General features: G+C 44.5%; 1 protein-coding gene across 6 annotated transcripts in view; it reads right to left on the reverse strand.

The window, feature by feature from the left end:
- Window positions 1-2: 2 nt before the first annotated feature.
- Window positions 3-18,340, reverse strand: part of tmem63ba (transmembrane protein 63Ba) — a 42,032-nt gene continuing 23,694 nt past the window's right edge. For all 6 annotated transcript variants that reach the window (XM_062520441.1, XM_062520442.1, XM_062520440.1 and 3 more), the window contains 15 exons: window positions 15,594-15,664; window positions 13,720-13,800; window positions 12,671-12,794; window positions 11,123-11,256; window positions 10,464-10,604; window positions 9,782-9,935; window positions 8,238-8,344; window positions 7,397-7,483; window positions 6,905-6,970; window positions 6,564-6,726; window positions 5,347-5,452; window positions 4,278-4,445; window positions 3,622-3,737; window positions 3,273-3,347; window positions 3-3,047 (listed from right to left, as the gene is read on the reverse strand). In XM_062520441.1, coding sequence (XP_062376425.1) covers window positions 2,877-3,047; window positions 3,273-3,347; window positions 3,622-3,737; window positions 4,278-4,445; window positions 5,347-5,452; window positions 6,564-6,726; window positions 6,905-6,970; window positions 7,397-7,483; window positions 8,238-8,344; window positions 9,782-9,935; window positions 10,464-10,604; window positions 11,123-11,256; window positions 12,671-12,794; window positions 13,720-13,800; window positions 15,594-15,664 — 1,764 coding nt within the window. In that variant the 3' untranslated portion in view covers window positions 3-2,876. The remainder of the gene's footprint in view (window positions 3,048-3,272; window positions 3,348-3,621; window positions 3,738-4,277; window positions 4,446-5,346; window positions 5,453-6,563; window positions 6,727-6,904; window positions 6,971-7,396; window positions 7,484-8,237; window positions 8,345-9,781; window positions 9,936-10,463; window positions 10,605-11,122; window positions 11,257-12,670; window positions 12,795-13,719; window positions 13,801-15,593; window positions 15,665-18,340) is intronic.

An 18,340-nucleotide genomic window follows, 5' to 3' on the forward strand; every position in this document is an offset into this window, starting at 1 on the left:
AATCAGTTCATTAGTAAATGCCATTTTATTGTTCAAAGACTTGGAAGGGGTTGACAGTGGATTCTGTCAAATATACAGTCTTCTTTTTTTTTGAGAGAGAGAGAGAGAGAAAGAGAGAGAGAAAACGGAGTTAATTTACAAAATTATTAAAAACAGGGGAATCCCCTAAATATGAAAAAATTGCCTCCAGTGACACATTTCATATGGAGAGTGGAAAAGAAACAGTTTGTGATCGCAGAGAGCAGAGTAAAACCAGGAAACATGACTGTGACTGTACATACCTTTTCTTTTTTTAAACTGCTTACAACTGTACAAACGTAGTCATAAATACCAAAGCATAGTGTTGAAGAGCAGTGCAGTTAATCTATGTACACAAATATATTTCACAAATTTAACAGCTCCATTGACCACAGGCCAATCCCGGGCAAATCTGCCTTCATGATAAAACAAACAAACAAACAAACAAACAAACAAAAATAGAGAGCAATAAATATGGAATAGATTATTCCTAATTTGTAACACTATTTGCCACTGCTGAGATGTTAATAAATTATTAAAACTATCAAGATGTCCATGTTCATGTACAGTCGAATACAATATGCAGCGGGGAACAATTCTATTCTTAGAGAATGGCATCAGTGCATTCATACATTCATCTTGCACATCACCTGGCTACATTGAGTAATCTCACTAGTTACTAGAGCATCCAACCTCCTAATGAAGGTCATAACTAATTAGGCCACAAGCAAACATTCCCAAAAGATGAGACAATACAGAATTATTGTGTAAATGGCTTGAGGGAAATAATTACAATAAGAAGGGGGGAAAAAACAAAACAAAACAAAACAAAATAACCCTCAGTGAACTCACTGAGGTTTTTTGTGGGGGGGTTTGAAACAAATGACTTGGGGAAATCGTGAGCACAATCACACCTCCTGATCTCACTTGTAGTGTACATGAATGACCTCAAATCAATGGAGGCAAACACGGGCCAACGGCAGCAAGGTTCTGCAGCACATCATAGGCATGATCCAATCTTTTCTATAGCTTTTCAAAACGGCTAGCTTCAGAGTCGGAAGCCTACGTATTGCTAAAGTTCCACATCAGCAGGGAAACTGTATTGCTAGTGAAATTGATCCTTTTGAAGGTTTGTCAAAACCCTCCGGAAGATCTGGGTAATAGTCATGAATATAATGTTGTAATTATACCTTATACTTAATGACTTAATTACAGAGGGAATGTGTATATCCAAATAATCTTGATTAATAAGGCCAACACATGGGACATTTGTAGATTTAGTAACTAACGGTCTAGATTAGGCAATGTTTAAAAACCACAGTGGTCAGGAAAGCTTATTAGTGAAATCATGATTTGTTAAAAAAAATTCATTAGTGTCTGTGAGGGGAAAAAAAGGAAGTCCTACATTAGCTGTGCATGTTGATATCATTTGTCAGAAGACGTCATGTCGAACGAGCTCAAACTCTAATCAGTTACATTCCAACTCCTCACGGAAATCGAAAGCGGCTCAAAACGTGAGGAACTTTTCCGCAGACGGCATGCACTGGTCTCACATTCATTCCACTTTTGAGCACGAGCTAACCTGACTGAATTTGATGGATGTGGATAGGAACGACATTGGGAGTCTTGGAGTGTTGACCGTGTGAATGCCAAAGCAAACCGCGCAAACATTTCCGCCCCGAAGGAAGTCCATATAAGAGTAAATGCGGGCGTGACGGACACCCAAGTCTTTCACAGAAGCTGGCCAACTCTAAAAGATAACCCTACTCCATAGGCTAAGCAAAGTTGGAGGTATGAGAACTTGACCCATGCTCTGTGCGCCAAAAGCAGTCATTAGACCCCATCAGCAGTTTTAGTAGTTTTGTTACTACGAGACAAAGGTTCTGACAACCACGGCAACAGAACTTTTTTACAGCTAGATCTCCATCCAGGTGCTCTGTAGAGTGTCAATTTTTTTCTGAAGTCTTAACAGAAGTGGACAAAACCAAGATATAGACTAGTTAACATAATGACAACACGTTACACATCAACAAGATCCAACTCAAGGATGAATTCTAAAAAAAAAAAAAAAAAAAGAAGAAATCAGAAAGGAACATTATTGACCAATGATTAAAAATAACAAAAGGATATAACAATGTAGTGTGGTTTTCTCTCAGGGAGTTTGGAGGGATGAATGAACAAGAGAGTGTGAGAATATTAGCAGTTTAGAGTCGATGACAACCATGGGAGAAAAACTCCTGAGGTGTTGGATTTTCTTTTTTCTTTTTCTTTTTTTTTTTTAAGTCTCATCTCAGCCTGGGGATCCACAGAAGGGACCTCAAACACAGTCGATCTGTCATCATGGCCCCAAACGTTCCCAGCCACTATATCCTGCTGTTGGTGTATATGTGTGCACGCACGCACACACACACACACACACACACGTACATGATGGGGTGGGGGAGGGAGAGGTGAGTGCTTGTCAGTGGATAGAATATAACATGTGAGTGAATGGGCTTTTTAGCTAACTCAAGTAGAAAAGGAAATGCTAGAACGTCAGTCAGTGCACCTCCCTGGAGTGCTGCCCATCAGACGAGGAGGGGGTGCGGAGAGGCTGGAGGAAAGAGCGGCCCTGATCAATGACCCTTCACCCTTGACCCTTGACCCCTGACACGCCAGCACAGGCTGCTGTAGGAGGGCGCATGGGGCGGGCATCCAGGAGCTGCTTTCGCCTCCTGGTTAGTGTTTTGTTTTGTTGTCGTTTTGTTGTTGTTGTTGTTGTTGTTGTTGTCTTTGTTGTCGTCACTGGCAGAGTTCAGTGGGGGGGCTTGTCCCCTACCCCGACCCTGCTCACGCCCCCCCCCCATACCCGTGAGGGGTTACTGATGGACCTCGTTGGCGATAAGGCGATCTTCCCCGGACTGGAAGTCGCCCTCGTTGACCACGGGGTTGATCATGTCCTCGTCCTGCGAGGACCCCTGGCCGTCATCGTCGCTGCCGCCGGAGCCCAAGTCGTCCATGTTCATCTCCTGCAGCACTTGGGCAACGTACTGGGAGCAGAGAGACAGAGCAGAGAGGTGTGCGTTAAGTTAGACTGGGGGCTCATATTTCATACATGTAATTTATGTCATATTTATGCCTACATGTGAAAACGTACAAGTTGACATTATTGGTTGTAAACATTTTAACTGATAAGTTTGAGGGGTTTTTTTTTATAATGGGGTTATTTTAGGTGATGCAGAGCAAACGTTTCTCATCTGCAATGTGGGACTTACCGTGGCCTTGGAGGGCGCCGAGGCATTTGGTGGACGACCGTTCTCCACTCCGTCTACATCTGACCTGGCATCAATCTACAGACACACATTATGGTCAATAGTGGACAAAATAATCTGAAACAATGATTAGAAACAGCTAAGGGCATCATGTTTGTAACTAACTCAGGGGTGTGCGTTTCCCAAAACACACACAGTTTCTGATCCGTTTCTAATCTGTTGGCAACTTAGTTGATTGTCAATGGGAAATTGCACTACAACCAACAAAGTTTCTTACTTAATTCCTGAGCAACAATGGTTTTGGGAAACGTGTCCCTGGTTCGGATGTCTCTACTAATAGGCTTTTCTTTACCTTGTAGTTATGAGCACTGAGGTATTTAAAATGGCCGAAGGCGACATGGGAGAGGCAAACGATGATGGTGATGATCAAGACGATGAAGGTGAACATCGAGGTGGGGGCCCGAAAACCTACAGGCAAAGAGAAACAACAGAAGGGTTCGCTTGAACACTGGGCGGGAGAAGATGATGGATCCACCTCTCAACAAACAAACAAACAAACAAACCAAGTCAGACTAAGAACTTCTTCTCTAGCACCAGTCTCAGAAAAGGTCTGAAGTCGAGCCAAATTCCTTCCCCAGAAATGATTTTAACAGCTTTAATGACAACAATTAATAATGACAACAATGATCATATATATTATTTAGAAAATGTCACTATTTTAAGGCCTGAGTAGCCTTCCTCAGTGTGGCTCAACAGTGGCGATCTTTCTCAGTGCCCTGCCCTGTCGAGCACCGTAATTTCCCCACTATTAGCCGCGGCTTATACATTGATTTTGCGAAATGTCTTCAGCTATGAGGTTAATCCCGGGGGGGCAGTTAATATGGTGTTAACATGGTTTTGTTTCTTTCAACCTGCATAAAACACTGTCCTGCGGCTTATACACAATGCGGCTCATACGTGGGTAATTCCCGTAGAGGCTGCTGGAGCGGGGAGAGGCGCTCGGCTCACCTATGCGCACGACGGAGAAGAAGAGGAGCCAGAAGAGGCAGAGGATGGGCGCAGCCACCACCTGGTTCACTGCACCCGAGTGGATCTTCTTGTCCAGTTTGGAGGGCAGGTAGGCGTAGTACATGTTGTACCTGTCCACCAGGTGCTTCAGCAGCATGTACATCAGGCCTGGGGAGGGAGAGAGAGAGAGACAGAGAGAGAGAGAGAGAGAGAGAGAGAGAGAGAGAGAGAGAGAGAGAGAGAGAGAGAGAGAGAGAAAGAGGGAGAGGGATAGGGAGAGGAGAGAGAGAGAGAGTTCAATGTTATGGAGGAAGGAGGGAAATGCTGAAACAACAAATACCAGCATAGCATCACGCATTCTATGTACACTGAAGCAACATACTGTAAACTGTAGCTCAGTTGCTTGTTATTCCATTGTTTCTATCGCAGCCAGACGTTATTTAACTAGATGTTCCGTTATTAACATTAACTGCTTATCATGCTAGCACAGTATGGCTGATGGTTTTTTTAGAAATGCTTGTCCAGAACACAGCAATGGCCGGGTTTCCCAGATTTGTTAAGAAGCTCTTAAGTGTTAAGAACTTCTTAGGAGCGTTCTTAGAACGTTCTTAGAGCGCTCCTAAGAAGTTCTTAGCACTTAAGAGCTTCTTAACGAATCTGGGAAACCCGGCCATTGTCAATAGCCACCAGAACCAGTAGCCTGTGATAACTAGAAAAGCGAACTAGAAAAGCACTCAGAGAGCGCAGACCTCTGCCTACATTGTTCTTCCTAGGTCGTCATACATTTGAACCTGAACTATTCATGTCGCCACCACGTGGCCATACCATGCCATTACACCACTAAGCAAAATACATAAATGCCTCAGGAATCCCGACGGAATTACGGATCACTCCCAAAATCTTCCTTGGGTCATTTCTGACCTTCCCTGAAATTTTCATCGAAATCCATCCACTACTTTTTGAGTTATCTTGCTAACAACCAGACAACCAGACAACCAGACAACCAGACAAACCCCGGTGAAAACATAAGCTCCTTGGCGGAGGTAAATAACTGGAGGGTGAGGCCTACCGAAGGGGACGATGATGGGGCAGGTGATGCTGTAGGTCATCACCACGGTGAAGACGTTCATCAGCCAGGCGTACGCTGCCCCGAACTGGAACTCATAGGCCTGGTGCTGGAGACACAGAAAGAACATTTGAGGTCATGAAACCCTCCCGAGGTTGTTTCAGTTTTTTCTTGTGAATCGTCTGTTCCCTGCTGATCAATGCAATGACTCTTGAAGCCACGGAGGATACCATTCATGTACAGTACGTGCAAATGCTCCCACATGGCAAAATTAATGGGTTTCATCAGGTCCCTTTCAACAGGTGTATAACATCAAGCACCTTGATTATGAATGCAGACTGCATGGTGCTTGATTAATACACCTGTGGAAAGGGACCTGACGGAACCCATGAATATGTTAAGCTAGTGGTTGTTTTGCGCACCACATGTTATAACAAATGTTACGGTGTGTGAAAAGACGCCATACCACATTTTTGCTCCACTCCACTTGGTTGTTATCAAATCAAAATGACATGAAATGCCTTAAACCCCATCTATAACTATCTGAAGCCATGCCCATCTACAGTACATACAGCATAGTGTCTCAATGCAAGTGATTATTGGACATTTCCCCACAGAATGTATCAACATTTGCATCAGTTCATAAAGTTCTCCTAAATATTCTAAAGAAGCAAAATGCTCCGCTCATTTCAGAAAAACCCCCTCACATCACAATCTAGGCCACAACTCAGGACAAGAAGTGCTACGGACACAGCACTGGGAAACATGGAGTAGAGCAATGAGAACAAACACCTTAGCAACTAACACTTCAGATTAGGCAATGTTTAAAAAACACAGTGGTCAGGAAAGCTTATTCGTGACATCATGATTCGTTACAAAATTAATTAGTATCTTTGAGGGGAAAAAAAAGAAGTCAGTCCTACATTAGCTGTGCATATTGATATCATTAGTCAGAAGACGTCATTTCGAAACTCTTATCAGTCTCATTTCAACTCAAAATCAAATCAAAAGCAACTCAAAACATGAAGAACTTTTCCGCAGACAGCATGCACTGGTCTCAGGTTCATTCCACTTTTAAGCAAGGGCTAACCTGACTGAAATTGATGGATGTGGATAGGAACAACATGGGCAGTCTAGGGAGTGTTGACAGTGTGAATGCCAAAGCAAACCACGCAGTCATTTCTGCCCCCTAAATAAGGACGAGGAGAATGAGAACGAACCCTCTTGACGTTCCTCCGCTCGGCGGCCGAGCGTGCGAGGCAGAGCCGGATCATGTACATGAGCAGGCCGGGGATACGCAGCAGGTCCATGGCGTTACCGATGAACGCAGACGCGATCACGTAGTTCACGAAGAATGCCCCGTTGTCTGGCAAGAACACACACCTATGGCCGCGGAACACACAGCTCAAGTTAGCGGATTTAAAAAAGGTAACTGGTTTTCTTACACTGTTTTGAGAGTCAACAACATTCAAAAATCCACATCCTTGAACTACCTTTGAAAACAACTACACAAAACATATCTTAAATGGGTAAATGGCAAATAAACGTTTGCAATACTCACTCAAATCTGACAGCCGCATTGTCCAGAAATTTTGTGTCAAATAGCCAGCGAAAGAAAAGATCCAAACTACAATTTGAAAAGAACAGACAAACAAATTAATTAGGGCTAAGTATTGGCAAGAATCTACGATACTTGACACGCTACATGGGTTACGATTCAATGTATTACAATATATTTTGATACTGTGCAAAAGGCGACATATTGCAGTTTATTGCAGTCTAATTTAGCAAAAACTGATATTATAAATTAACGCCATCATACACATACAAAGCAAGTTAAAAAAAAGACTGTACACTGTAGTACAGTAACAAAATAAAAGTGCTTGCATGCAAAGTGCTTGCATTTTTTAATTCAATATTTTGTTTTTGAAAATCTATACAGTATTGCTGAATGTAATGAATATAAACATGAAGGTCACAATAAAAAGCACATAGAACTCTTTTCATGAACAAAGTCCTTAAAAACAAAGTGAATGGGCAGTAGGTGCAGTACCTGGTTAGTCCAAGAGATGGCAGTAGTAAGACCATGAAGATGAGGAAGGTGTAGCACTTGTGCATGGTGGTCCTGTTCTCCCCAGACCTGATGGGGAACGCGTGGGTGGGAAAAGAACATGGTTTGAATCCTAGCTTTGTCCTTTTGTGCATTTTACAATTCAACACACATCTCCTGAGTGTTGCTGAACAGCACAAGCTTGTGTACAAACACACACACACGCAAAACTAGAACTAGTTGAACTATCTTCACCACATTATGTGCTTCCTGTGTGCTCGAGCTCATGCGATTCTGTGAGTGCCTTTGTCTTTTGGTATGTTGGTGTGTCATTTTTCCGTTCAAAGAAGAGAAGGCTAAAAGCGCGACTTTTCCCTTTCTATCAACTGCTGCCACAAGTAAACAAAACTAGTCAACTAGCACTACACTGCAGACATAAACATAAATATATAATAAACATATACATCATATATCATCCTCCTGTTTATGAATCTCATTAACTTTTGTTTATGCATGCAACACCCATTGTTGACGATGCGTCCTTGGTTGCATTCTAAACTGGTGGAAATGTGGGTTGGTTCACTGGATAGCGCCAAGAATCAAAGAATTCTGAACGGAGCCAGTTCAACACCAGTTCAACACGTTTGCGGCTGGTCAAAAAACATCCTGTGTTGTGTTGTGTTGTGTTGTGTTGTGTTGTGTTGTGTTGTGTTGTGTTGTGTTGTGTTGTGTTGTGTTGTGTTGTGTTGTGTTGTGTTGTGTTGTGTTGTGTTGTGTTGTGTTGTGTTGTGTTGTGTTGTGCTGTGTTGTGCTGTGCTGTGCTGTGCTGGGTCGGGTCAGATACCGTGTCCAGTGGGCCTCAAAGAAGGCGGAGTAGTAGACGATGGTGGGGAGGAGGGAGGAGAAACTCCACAGCAGCAGGGTGGGGAAGAACTGGGTGACGATGGGATTCTGGAGGAGCACAGACGAGGAGGACGGAGGAGGAGGAGGAGGAGGAAGAGGAGGAGGAGGAGATGCAGAGGGTTAGGGTTTGACACCATGAGAGCACAGTGAAAACACTCTACAGAGGGGTTTCACTGCACCTGGACTTTACTCAAAGCAATATTTCAGACCTCCAACCCACCCCACGCAGAACCTTCACCTCTGTCGGCTACACCTGAAGCAGAACATCCAGCATTTCTGTCAATTATTTTATTTTTATACTATAGTGCTGTGATAGAATTCCAACACAAAGTATATATTCGGTTACAGACAGAGGTCGAGAGGGGGGGGGGGGGGATGTATTCTCGAATATTGCTTTAAAAATGGAACACACACACACACACACACACATTAGGAGCAGAGAGAACCACAGTGAAGCCGCCTGGTGAGTGTGTGTAAGTGCACTTACACACAGCAGAGCTGCTCCCATCCATCACGGTGAGACACAGCCCTGCTCAGCAGCCTCAGAGCTACACTAGGAATTCTACACTCCGCTGGTCTCTGGCCGGAGGCTCTCATGGATTGCACCATGGCCCAGTCTAGACAGACTAGCCACTTCCTTAACACGCACACTTGGCGCAGTAACTGGGACATCGGAGAGGAAATGGGTTTCAACCCAACTTTTCAATGCATACTGTATTTTGACCATTTGAATAAAAACAAATCTGGGCAGGAAACACTTGACGTTTGCTTAAACTCTTGAAATGAGAACCGAATGGATAATATTCTAGAGGGGGGTGGATTAACTTCCTAAATCACAAAGGGTGGAATGCAACTGAGGATGCTAGAAAAGGTTTTATTCACAATAAATTCACATTTGTTACCAACATGAGTTGGACAGAAACCCAGCTAGTGATTTGTCTTAAAGAGGAATAATGCAGGATTGGCGATTTCATCTCTAGTTTCGGTTTCGTTTTTCATTTTCGCTCGTTTTAAGCTTGCATATTTCTCTGCAGAGCTTCCCCGACAGCTTTAGCGTGTATATTTATACATATATAGGCTATATATAAATATATAAATTGCAAGCGTGGTTCTTCTTGTTCCTTTCGCGTCTCTGACTTCCAGATATAAACAGCAGACGATCGTTTATCAGAAAGTTGCAAGGTTGTAATAGCGGAGAGGGACACTAGGGGCGGGAGGAAATGTGACTGTTTTCGATAAAACTGGTCAGTCAAGCAAAAGAACGATTTCTAAGCGATTTTATGACTATGAAAAAGTTGCATAGGGTCTCTTTAAACTGCTCTTCAAACACACGTCTCTGAGATACGGGAGATACTGATCACAATGGCAATCAGGTCCCTGTGAAGGTTATGAAAGACCATCTAAAATAAAAGTAAACGAAACAAACCAACCAACTAAAATAACCAAGCAACAGGCCCTCCACAGAGGTAAGGTCGTAGCGCTTACATTCAGGTACTCGACGGGTTTGGTGACGTTGAACTTGTCCATGGTGGAGATGATGATGGCGGGCGTGGTGAGGAAGAAGAGGAGGAGGAAGAGGAAGCAGTTGATGATCAGACAGCGGACCCACCAGGAGAAGCCGCCCAGAGACAAGTGCTCCCTGTCAGGAGAGAAGACGCACAGTTTCCACCAACATTGACCTGGACAGGTGGCTATTGCAACATAGCTACAGCACATACAATTTATATTCAGTATTCAGCTGTATGTACTTTACTTATTAACAAGTATCTGTCTTTTTGTGCTTCTGTTCACTACTATTTACTTCTTTCCCCAATTTTCATCTATGTGAAGCATACCGAATTGCCCCTGTGTATGTGATGCACTGTACCAATGTACAGTACTTGCCTTGCCTACATTTTGTCCACCTGATTTCCTCAGAGATCAACAGCGAACACATCTAATGCATCTGTCCAGTGGCTGGACACGGAGACAGTGATCTGGCTCATGACTCATAGGACACTACTGTATGCTGGCTATGACGTGATGCACTACTGGACTACTGTAGCCATTGCAAGTAGCAGAGTGGACAGACACGCACCAGCAGACATTTTGGGGGTCGGGGGCTATGACGCAATGGCTACAGTAGTCCAGTAGTACATCACAAATAGCAGGGTGGACACACACGCACCAGTAGACATTTTGGGGGTCGGGGGCGTAGGTCACGGTCCAGTCGTAGGTGTGCAGGCTAGTGCTGAACTGGGAGGATTTGGGCTGCCGTCGGCATCGGCAACCACCCTGGCACTGGCACGCGTTGAAGTCCTTCAGGATCCTGACGCACGGGTAGAGAACAAGAGAAGTTCACAAGGATATTAAACTACATTAATGTTTTTTTTCCCCCTCCTACCCAATGTGAATGCCAATGACAGCGGTCAATATTTTACTAAATTTTTATTTTATTGTATTATTCAGAAATACAGGGACCTCCAAAACTCATTCCATTCAACCGAACTTCCTGCAGTGTTCCCGAGGGGGCGGTGTAATAGCACACCGCATTAGGTGTGTTAATAAGATTAGCAGGAGACTGTTCCGGAATGTGAGTGTGTATGCACGTTCTCTTTGACGGGTTCTGTCGGTCGGTGGCACCGTTGCTGGGGCTGGACCAGGGGTGGAAATTAAAATTTGAAAATGTGACAATCTATCAGCCAATAGCAGATTTCTGGTGAAATTAACCAGCCACTCAATGTTAAAATATGACTTTGTGTCTGAAATCTACCAGCCACTCTCACATTTTACCAGCATTTGGCTGGTGGCTGGTGCTAATTTCCATCCCTGGGGCGGGACACTCACATGGCGGTCATGGCTTCGTTCTGGAAGGTGACAAAGGCCATGCCCAGCGGCTTGGTGTTGACCTTCTCCCGCTCCTTCTTGTATTCCTCTCTCAGCTTGCACTCCAGCTTGGTGTAGTACTCGATGGCCTCCTCCTGACACAGAGGATTAGCACGGTTCAGTGTTGCACACACGGCTATCAAAATAGGCATGCGCACACACACACACACACCCACACACACACAACTGGTCACGGAAAACCTTCACACACACACACACACACACTACACACACAAACACTAACACACAAACACACACTAACACACACACACACACACACACACACACACACACACACACACACACACACACACACACAAACACAAACACTAACAAACACTCTCACACAGACAAACACACACACACACACAGTCCCTGTAGCCACTCCTCAGAGTTCCCTGAAGGTAACCGAGTACACAGTTTCCAGGATCAACTGCTTGGTGCTGTAGACTAGTCTAGTGTGTCAACATAACAGCTCATTATAAACAGCAGCAGATTGGCACAGGCTGGATCCTGCATTGAAGTGATAGATTTGAATCCACGCCTATGCTATGGCGTAACACACTTGCTGCTTCATGTCAAGCTGCAGTAAGGATTTTTTATTTATTTAAAAAAAAAAAAAAAAAAACACCAAACTAACTATCTAAACAGACACGTAGAAACCTTGTCAACACTAACAACAGTAAAGTTAGCACTGCTAAAAGCGTGCTAGTATGCTAACTGGTGGCTATTAGCAATACTGTGGTGTGAAAGCTCATTTTAGCCTGCGCTTTCAGACCAACAAGAGCTACAATAACCCGTCTGCCGCATCACCACTTGCCCTCAAAATACACCTGAAGATGATGGCAAAGCGGTTCACCTATGAGCACATCAATAAGCGACTCATTTCTGCGATCTGTTGCGTCAAAAGTGAACTGTTGCTTGAATCCCCCTCAAGTCCATTAGCTGGCTGCCAACATCTCAGGTTCCCATTCATCCTCACTACTGGCAGCTCTGCACTAGGGAGCCACGCTGACTGACAGCTTTGCCCTCCGAGGGGACGAGAGAAGATCGTGCGCAGACAGCCGTGCGTATCGCCATGGGAGCGGGTCACTTCACGATTCAGTAACGTCAGCAGCACGGAGAACAGAGTTCCTGCACGACGGTTTGATTTTACAGTAGTTAATTAACTCCGAATTACTAAAAATGAACTAATTAACACAAATCACTTGTTCTATATTGTGTTGTATGCGGTCCACACGTAAAGATGCACACACATTTATTCACATACTGTATACCCACAGGTGGGGGTATAAAAATGGTGCAGTGCGCGACACATGGTATGCATGTCTGAATACGTGTGTGTGTGTTTGTGTGGTAAGCATATCTGTAAACATGTGTACATGTCATATGGTATGGTGTGCATGTTTGCACGTATACATGTTTGGTGTGTGTGTGTGTGTGTGTGTGTGTGTGTGTGTGTGTGTGTGTGTGTGTGTGTGTGTGTGTGTGTGTGTGTGGCCACCACACCTGCTCGCAGCCCTTGATGACGCAGCAGCACAGGTGTCCGCAGGGCTTGGGGTTGATCATGGTGTGGACGTGCTCTTTGGCCTCCAGGTCCGTGAAGAACTTCTTACTGCGCTCCGTCTTCTTCCTGCAGACGCACAACAAATCAGTCACACCACCACTCACAACACCAACACCCACACCAACACCAACACTCACAACACCAACACCCACAACACCAACACCCACAACACCAACACCAACACTCACAACACCCACACCACCACCCACAACACCAACACCCACAACACCAACACCCACAACACCAACACCAACACCCACACCCACACCAACACCAACACCATCACCAACAGCCACCAACACCAACACCACCACCCACAACACCAACACCACCACCCACACCCACACCCACACCAACACCAACACCCACAACACCAACACCAACACCAACACCAACACCCACACCCACACCAACACCCACACCCACACCAACACCCACACCCACACCAACACCCACACCCACACCAACACCCACACCCACACCAACACCAACACCATCAGCCCCAGCCGTGGCGCGACTGGCTGGGGCACCTGCTCCGCACACCGGCGACGCGGGTTCGATTCCTGCCCAGTGGTCCTTTCCGGATCCCACCCCAACTCTGTCTCCCATTCACTTCCTGTGTCTCTCTACTATCCTATCTGATTAAAGGCATACAAGCTTAAAAAAAAAAAAATAAAAACCACCAACACCATCACCAACAACCTCCTGTGATGGGTGCCTTTGGAAACCAGATTTACAGTACTGTGCTATTCTGCCTCTCAGCTGTCACAAGCCTTCAGAGAATCTACGAGTGCTCTTTGAATAGATTTAAACAGGTGCAGTCCCTAATCGGAGGTCAGGATAACATCGTGAGAAACATACCACATGGTCAGGCGGTTTCATTTCCATGTGCCAGGACAGAACTTCTAGGGACTTCCTGTGTCCGCTATGAGGTTATTAGGGGTCATATCTCATATGACATGACAACTGAACTGGAATATGCAATTTTTACCTTTCAGAGTCCAGGTACATCAGCTTGGCCACATCGTAACAAATACGAGCTTCCAACACCACAATGTTCTCATAGGCCTGCCTGTAGGAACAGCAAAAGAAGTAAACAACTGATTAAAAACACCAGTTTTTATCAAAAAATGTAAGATAAAGTGATAAAACACTTTCATCCAGTTAACCGGACAAAACTGACTCATCATAACCTTGTCCATGTCTGTGCTGCGCTGCGGTTGACCAGGCCTGGCTCTAGTGGTTTCACTTCTGCATCACTCGCCTGACTCAGAGCTGACTCAAACCGCAAAGGTCTCTCCTCTCTGCTCCTCTCCTCTCCTCTCCTCTCTCTATCGCTCTGCGTCTCCTCTCTGCTCCTCTCCTCTCCTCTCCTCTCTTCTCTCTATCGGTCTGCTTCTCCTCTCTGCTCCTCTCCTCTCCTCTCTCTATCGGTCTGCGTCTCCTCTCTGCTCCTCTCCTCTCCTCTCCTCTCTTCTCTCTATCGGTCTGCTTCTCCTCTCTGCTCCTCTCCTCTCCTCTCCTCTCTCTATCGGTCTGCGTCTCCTCTCTGCTCCTCTCCTCTCCTCTCCTCTCTTCTCTCTATCGGTCTGCTTCTCCTCTCTGCTCCTCTCCTCTCCTCTCCTCTCTCTATCGGTCTGCGTCTCCTCTCTGCTCCTCTCCTCTCTTCTCTCTATCGCTCTGCGTCTCCTCTCTGCTCCTCTCCATCTCGGTTCTGCTGCCTGGTTTACTTTCCTGACCCTCTCTGACCTCTGCTCTGACGCCTGCTCTGACTGCAGGTGTGGTGGGGGGCATGGGGGGGGGGGGGGTAGTGTGGGCAGGTGTGGTGGTGGGCTTGGGGGGCAGTGGGGGCAGCATTGGGGGGCAGTGTGGGCAGCCTTGGTGCCCAGTGGAGTGAGGGGTGGCACTAATAAAGGGTGGCAGAAGAGACAAGGAATGGCGCAGACAAAAGGGCGTGTCGGCTCGGCAAATTAAATCAGTCCTGACTTCGTTTGGGTGCTCGCAGTAGGCATGGGCACCAGTGCCGGGACGGGAGCGGCTGGTTGGATGGGCGAGGAGCCGCGGAGTCTTCCGGAACAGCACATGGCCCGCATCACTCAGCTCATCTGGCTCTCATTAGGGCAATAAGGGCAATTAGGGCACATAGGACTCCTCTTGTCCACGCACTGCCAGCAGGACACAGGAATTTAAGCTACGTATAAACGCCTGAAGAAAGTGTCCAACGTGACTCGGGGTGGAGTGAGTCCCTTACAATTAAGGTGATGGTTGATGGGATTCTCTTCTCCCTAGACCATGTCATTTCCCCACAGCCTCACTGGCCTGTTGGGTCTTCAGTTTCTGACAGAGTTAAGGGCCGTTCACACCAAGAACGATAACTATAACCATAACCATAAAAGCGTTCATACTGACCAAAGTTAAAAAGTCTCTCCTTGTGTTATGAAATGTGATGGCTAAAATGTGACGGGTTCTGATTGGCTGTTAGCTCACTCAAAATCGCTCTGAAAGTGATCCCAAACAATATTGTTCTTCATGTCGTTATTGTTATAGTTTATGTCTGAACGTCGTAATTTATAACAACGACAGCGATATTTATTTATAGTTATCGTTCTTGGTGTGAACGGCCCTTTAGGCATTAGCGTAGTTTCATTTATTTCATTTACACTCATCTCACTAAAAGGGAGTCCGTACGACCGTAATTTCCCAACTATTTGCCGCGGCTTATACATTGATTTTGCTAAATTCCTTCAGCTATGAGGTTAATACACGGGGCAGTTAATATATAACAGTTAATATCGTTTTTTTTTTACTTGCACAAAACACTGTCCTGCACAGAGTGGCTAACACACAGGAATTTACTGTACTTACTCAAAGTGATTCTTTATGTGCTTCTCCTCAGCATACTTCGAAATCCCATTGATAAATAAAGTGCGCTTCACCTAGTAAAGAGCAAACAGGCAACAAACACACACAAACCAAAACGTACATTAATAGAGAGATAGATTCAGCTAGTCGCATCAACAAGACCAATGCAGCATTTAACACAGTTCAGTTTAACACACAGGTATTGTCAGGAGTATTCATCAGAGTGTCACACTCAGGCCATTATTTGATCGATCTTGTCAAGTGTGCAAGTTTAGCATGCAATGCTGCCGATGGCTTCTTAATAGGGGTGGCACGGTTTTTGAAAAATGCTCCGAACCGTGCGGTTCGCATGTCACGGTTCGGAGTGTGTGTTCGTCGTACGGTCCTACGGTTCAGGCTAGTTATGGCATGCGCAATTGATTCCCATATGTGACGACGTGTTTCCCTTACGTGCGAGAGTAGGAGTATGGCGTTTTGAGTGCTGCGCGCAAGGTTTTAGAAATGGCAAGTGCAAGAGATCATCCCTAGCGTGGTCAAACTGATGCACCTGACCCTGCTCGGGTGGAAGCATGTTCTTCCGCAACTGTAGACTATGCGTGCAACTTCACCAAACAGTAGAAGTAGACTCATTCTCCTTGCGCGTTCAATGGACACCCGCCCTCGACATGCACAGTAATCCAAATAGAACATTCACAATCGTGAACGCAATGTTATGTTGCTAAAATAACGACTAGTCTTCACTTCATGGATGCAGCAACGCACTTGTTTATTTTCTCCAAAACCTCACACAATTAGCACGCACCTACGGTGGCCTTACAGTGTCAAAAGTGCAACGTAAAACAGGCATCCAAAGTAATAGAATTAGAACTGTAAAAGTATGTATGTATACTGTATTACATGAACACAACACGCAATGACGCACAGAAGACGATTAGCTAAATTACTGTTAAAAACGGTTAGCATCATTAGAAGGCTATTGCATTCAAGTTGACTGACCATCTCAATACCAATGTTTTCAACTCCAAAGCTTAAAAGGGCCTGTCCCAAGGAGAAAAAGTATTAGCTTACCTTGAAACGGGGAAACTGAACAGTCCAACCAGTAGGTTATGATGAGCTTAACCTGCTACTTTGTTTACAATATTGTGAGGCTTCAGCCAGACAGCTGAATTTAAGAGGTGGAGTTATAATGAATAGTAGGCTATATAATCTGCATAAAGTTTGCTGTTATGAATATCAGACATGTCAGTATATAGAATGTATAAATAATTACATAATGTGTGTGTGCAGTGTTGGGGAGTAACGAAATACATGTACCGGCGTTACGTATTTAGAATACAAATTATGAGTAACTGTATTCCGTTACAGTTACAACTTAAACAGGTGGTATTTAGAATACAGTTACATTGTTGAAATCAATGGATTACATGAGGATACTTCACTGTTTCGAAGTTTATTCACTCTCTAAATAAATTAAGGCAACTCCATGCATTTTCCGGAAAGCAATCTTGATTAAATTATTTCCATGTTTAAATCCAAGCCCCGTCATCTTGCACCAGCCACTTTGCACCCGTCAGAACGCAGCCAGCGCGCATTATGGACGCGCCATCGGAGATAACTGACAGCAAATTTGGAGTGAAGTAAGTGTTACTGTTAGTAACTCCTACTCACCGACCGTGGTTCTTGATGTCTGTTCAAAAGATATTTTCCCAAGTAGGCTTATTAATTGCTTACTTCGGCCAATCGGTTATACAGTCTTAGCAATCAAAAAACAAAGCCTGGTTCACGTGTCGATTTAGACCTACGATGAAACCCATCTTAATAGGCATTAGGCACTGCATTCATTCTGAAGTTTTCATTCCAACTTAAAATAGCTCATGGGTTATTTGTTTGTAAGTAGATCTAGGCTATATTTAAGTTTTAAAATGAATTATGGTTTTTGATTGTCATTTACTCACGTTCATTTTTGAGAGCACTGATAGGCTATGCAGTAGGCTATAGTGTTTACATTTCCAGGTAATTTGCGTCCCACCGACCGGTCATATCTGCACCCCTCATTTTTACTGGGTTGATGCCACCTACAATCTCACACACCTTATAATTTCTGGCTATAGGCTATGCCCCTGTTCCAACTTGAATTCTATTCTCGTACAGTTGGCCTACGTGGGCCGCATTCAGCCATTTGGAACAGAAGAACACACCCGAATTTTGGATTTGATGGGCGCATTCCTACACTTATAAAACGCAATTCAATGCGGAAGTAATCCAAGTATTCAGAATACGTTACTCAGATTGAGTAACGTAACGGAATACGTTACAAATTACTTTTTAGGGCATGTATTTTGTACTCTGTAACGGAATACGTTTTGAAAGTATCCTTCCCAACACTGTGTGTGTGTTTCAAATAAAGACAAGCTTTACATCTTGTTAAAAAATCATTCACACTATATGAAAGGAGAGCGATGAAAAGGCGATGCAATGAAAAATATGGGTGGACGACCTACATTTTGTGCTGGTGCACCATCCCTGCCAAATAAATTAAAAGATTGTTGAAATCATCAATGTCTTCCCTCTTGCTTTATCAAAATCTCAACTGAAGCTTAAAGTTTCCTGAGACAATAATGTGCTTTATGTGAAGTCAAATTCAGTTTGTGCATTATCACATGATAACTATTCTCTAAATACTCTAGCCTAATTGTGGATGATTAAGCTATATGCTGAAATATGTTTCTGGAGTGTTAAAGAGTAAAAGA

The sequence above is a fragment of the Sardina pilchardus genome, chromosome 18 (genome assembly GCF_963854185.1).
Source record: "Sardina pilchardus chromosome 18, fSarPil1.1, whole genome shotgun sequence".
Classification (NCBI taxonomy): Eukaryota; Metazoa; Chordata; class Actinopteri; order Clupeiformes; family Clupeidae; genus Sardina; species Sardina pilchardus.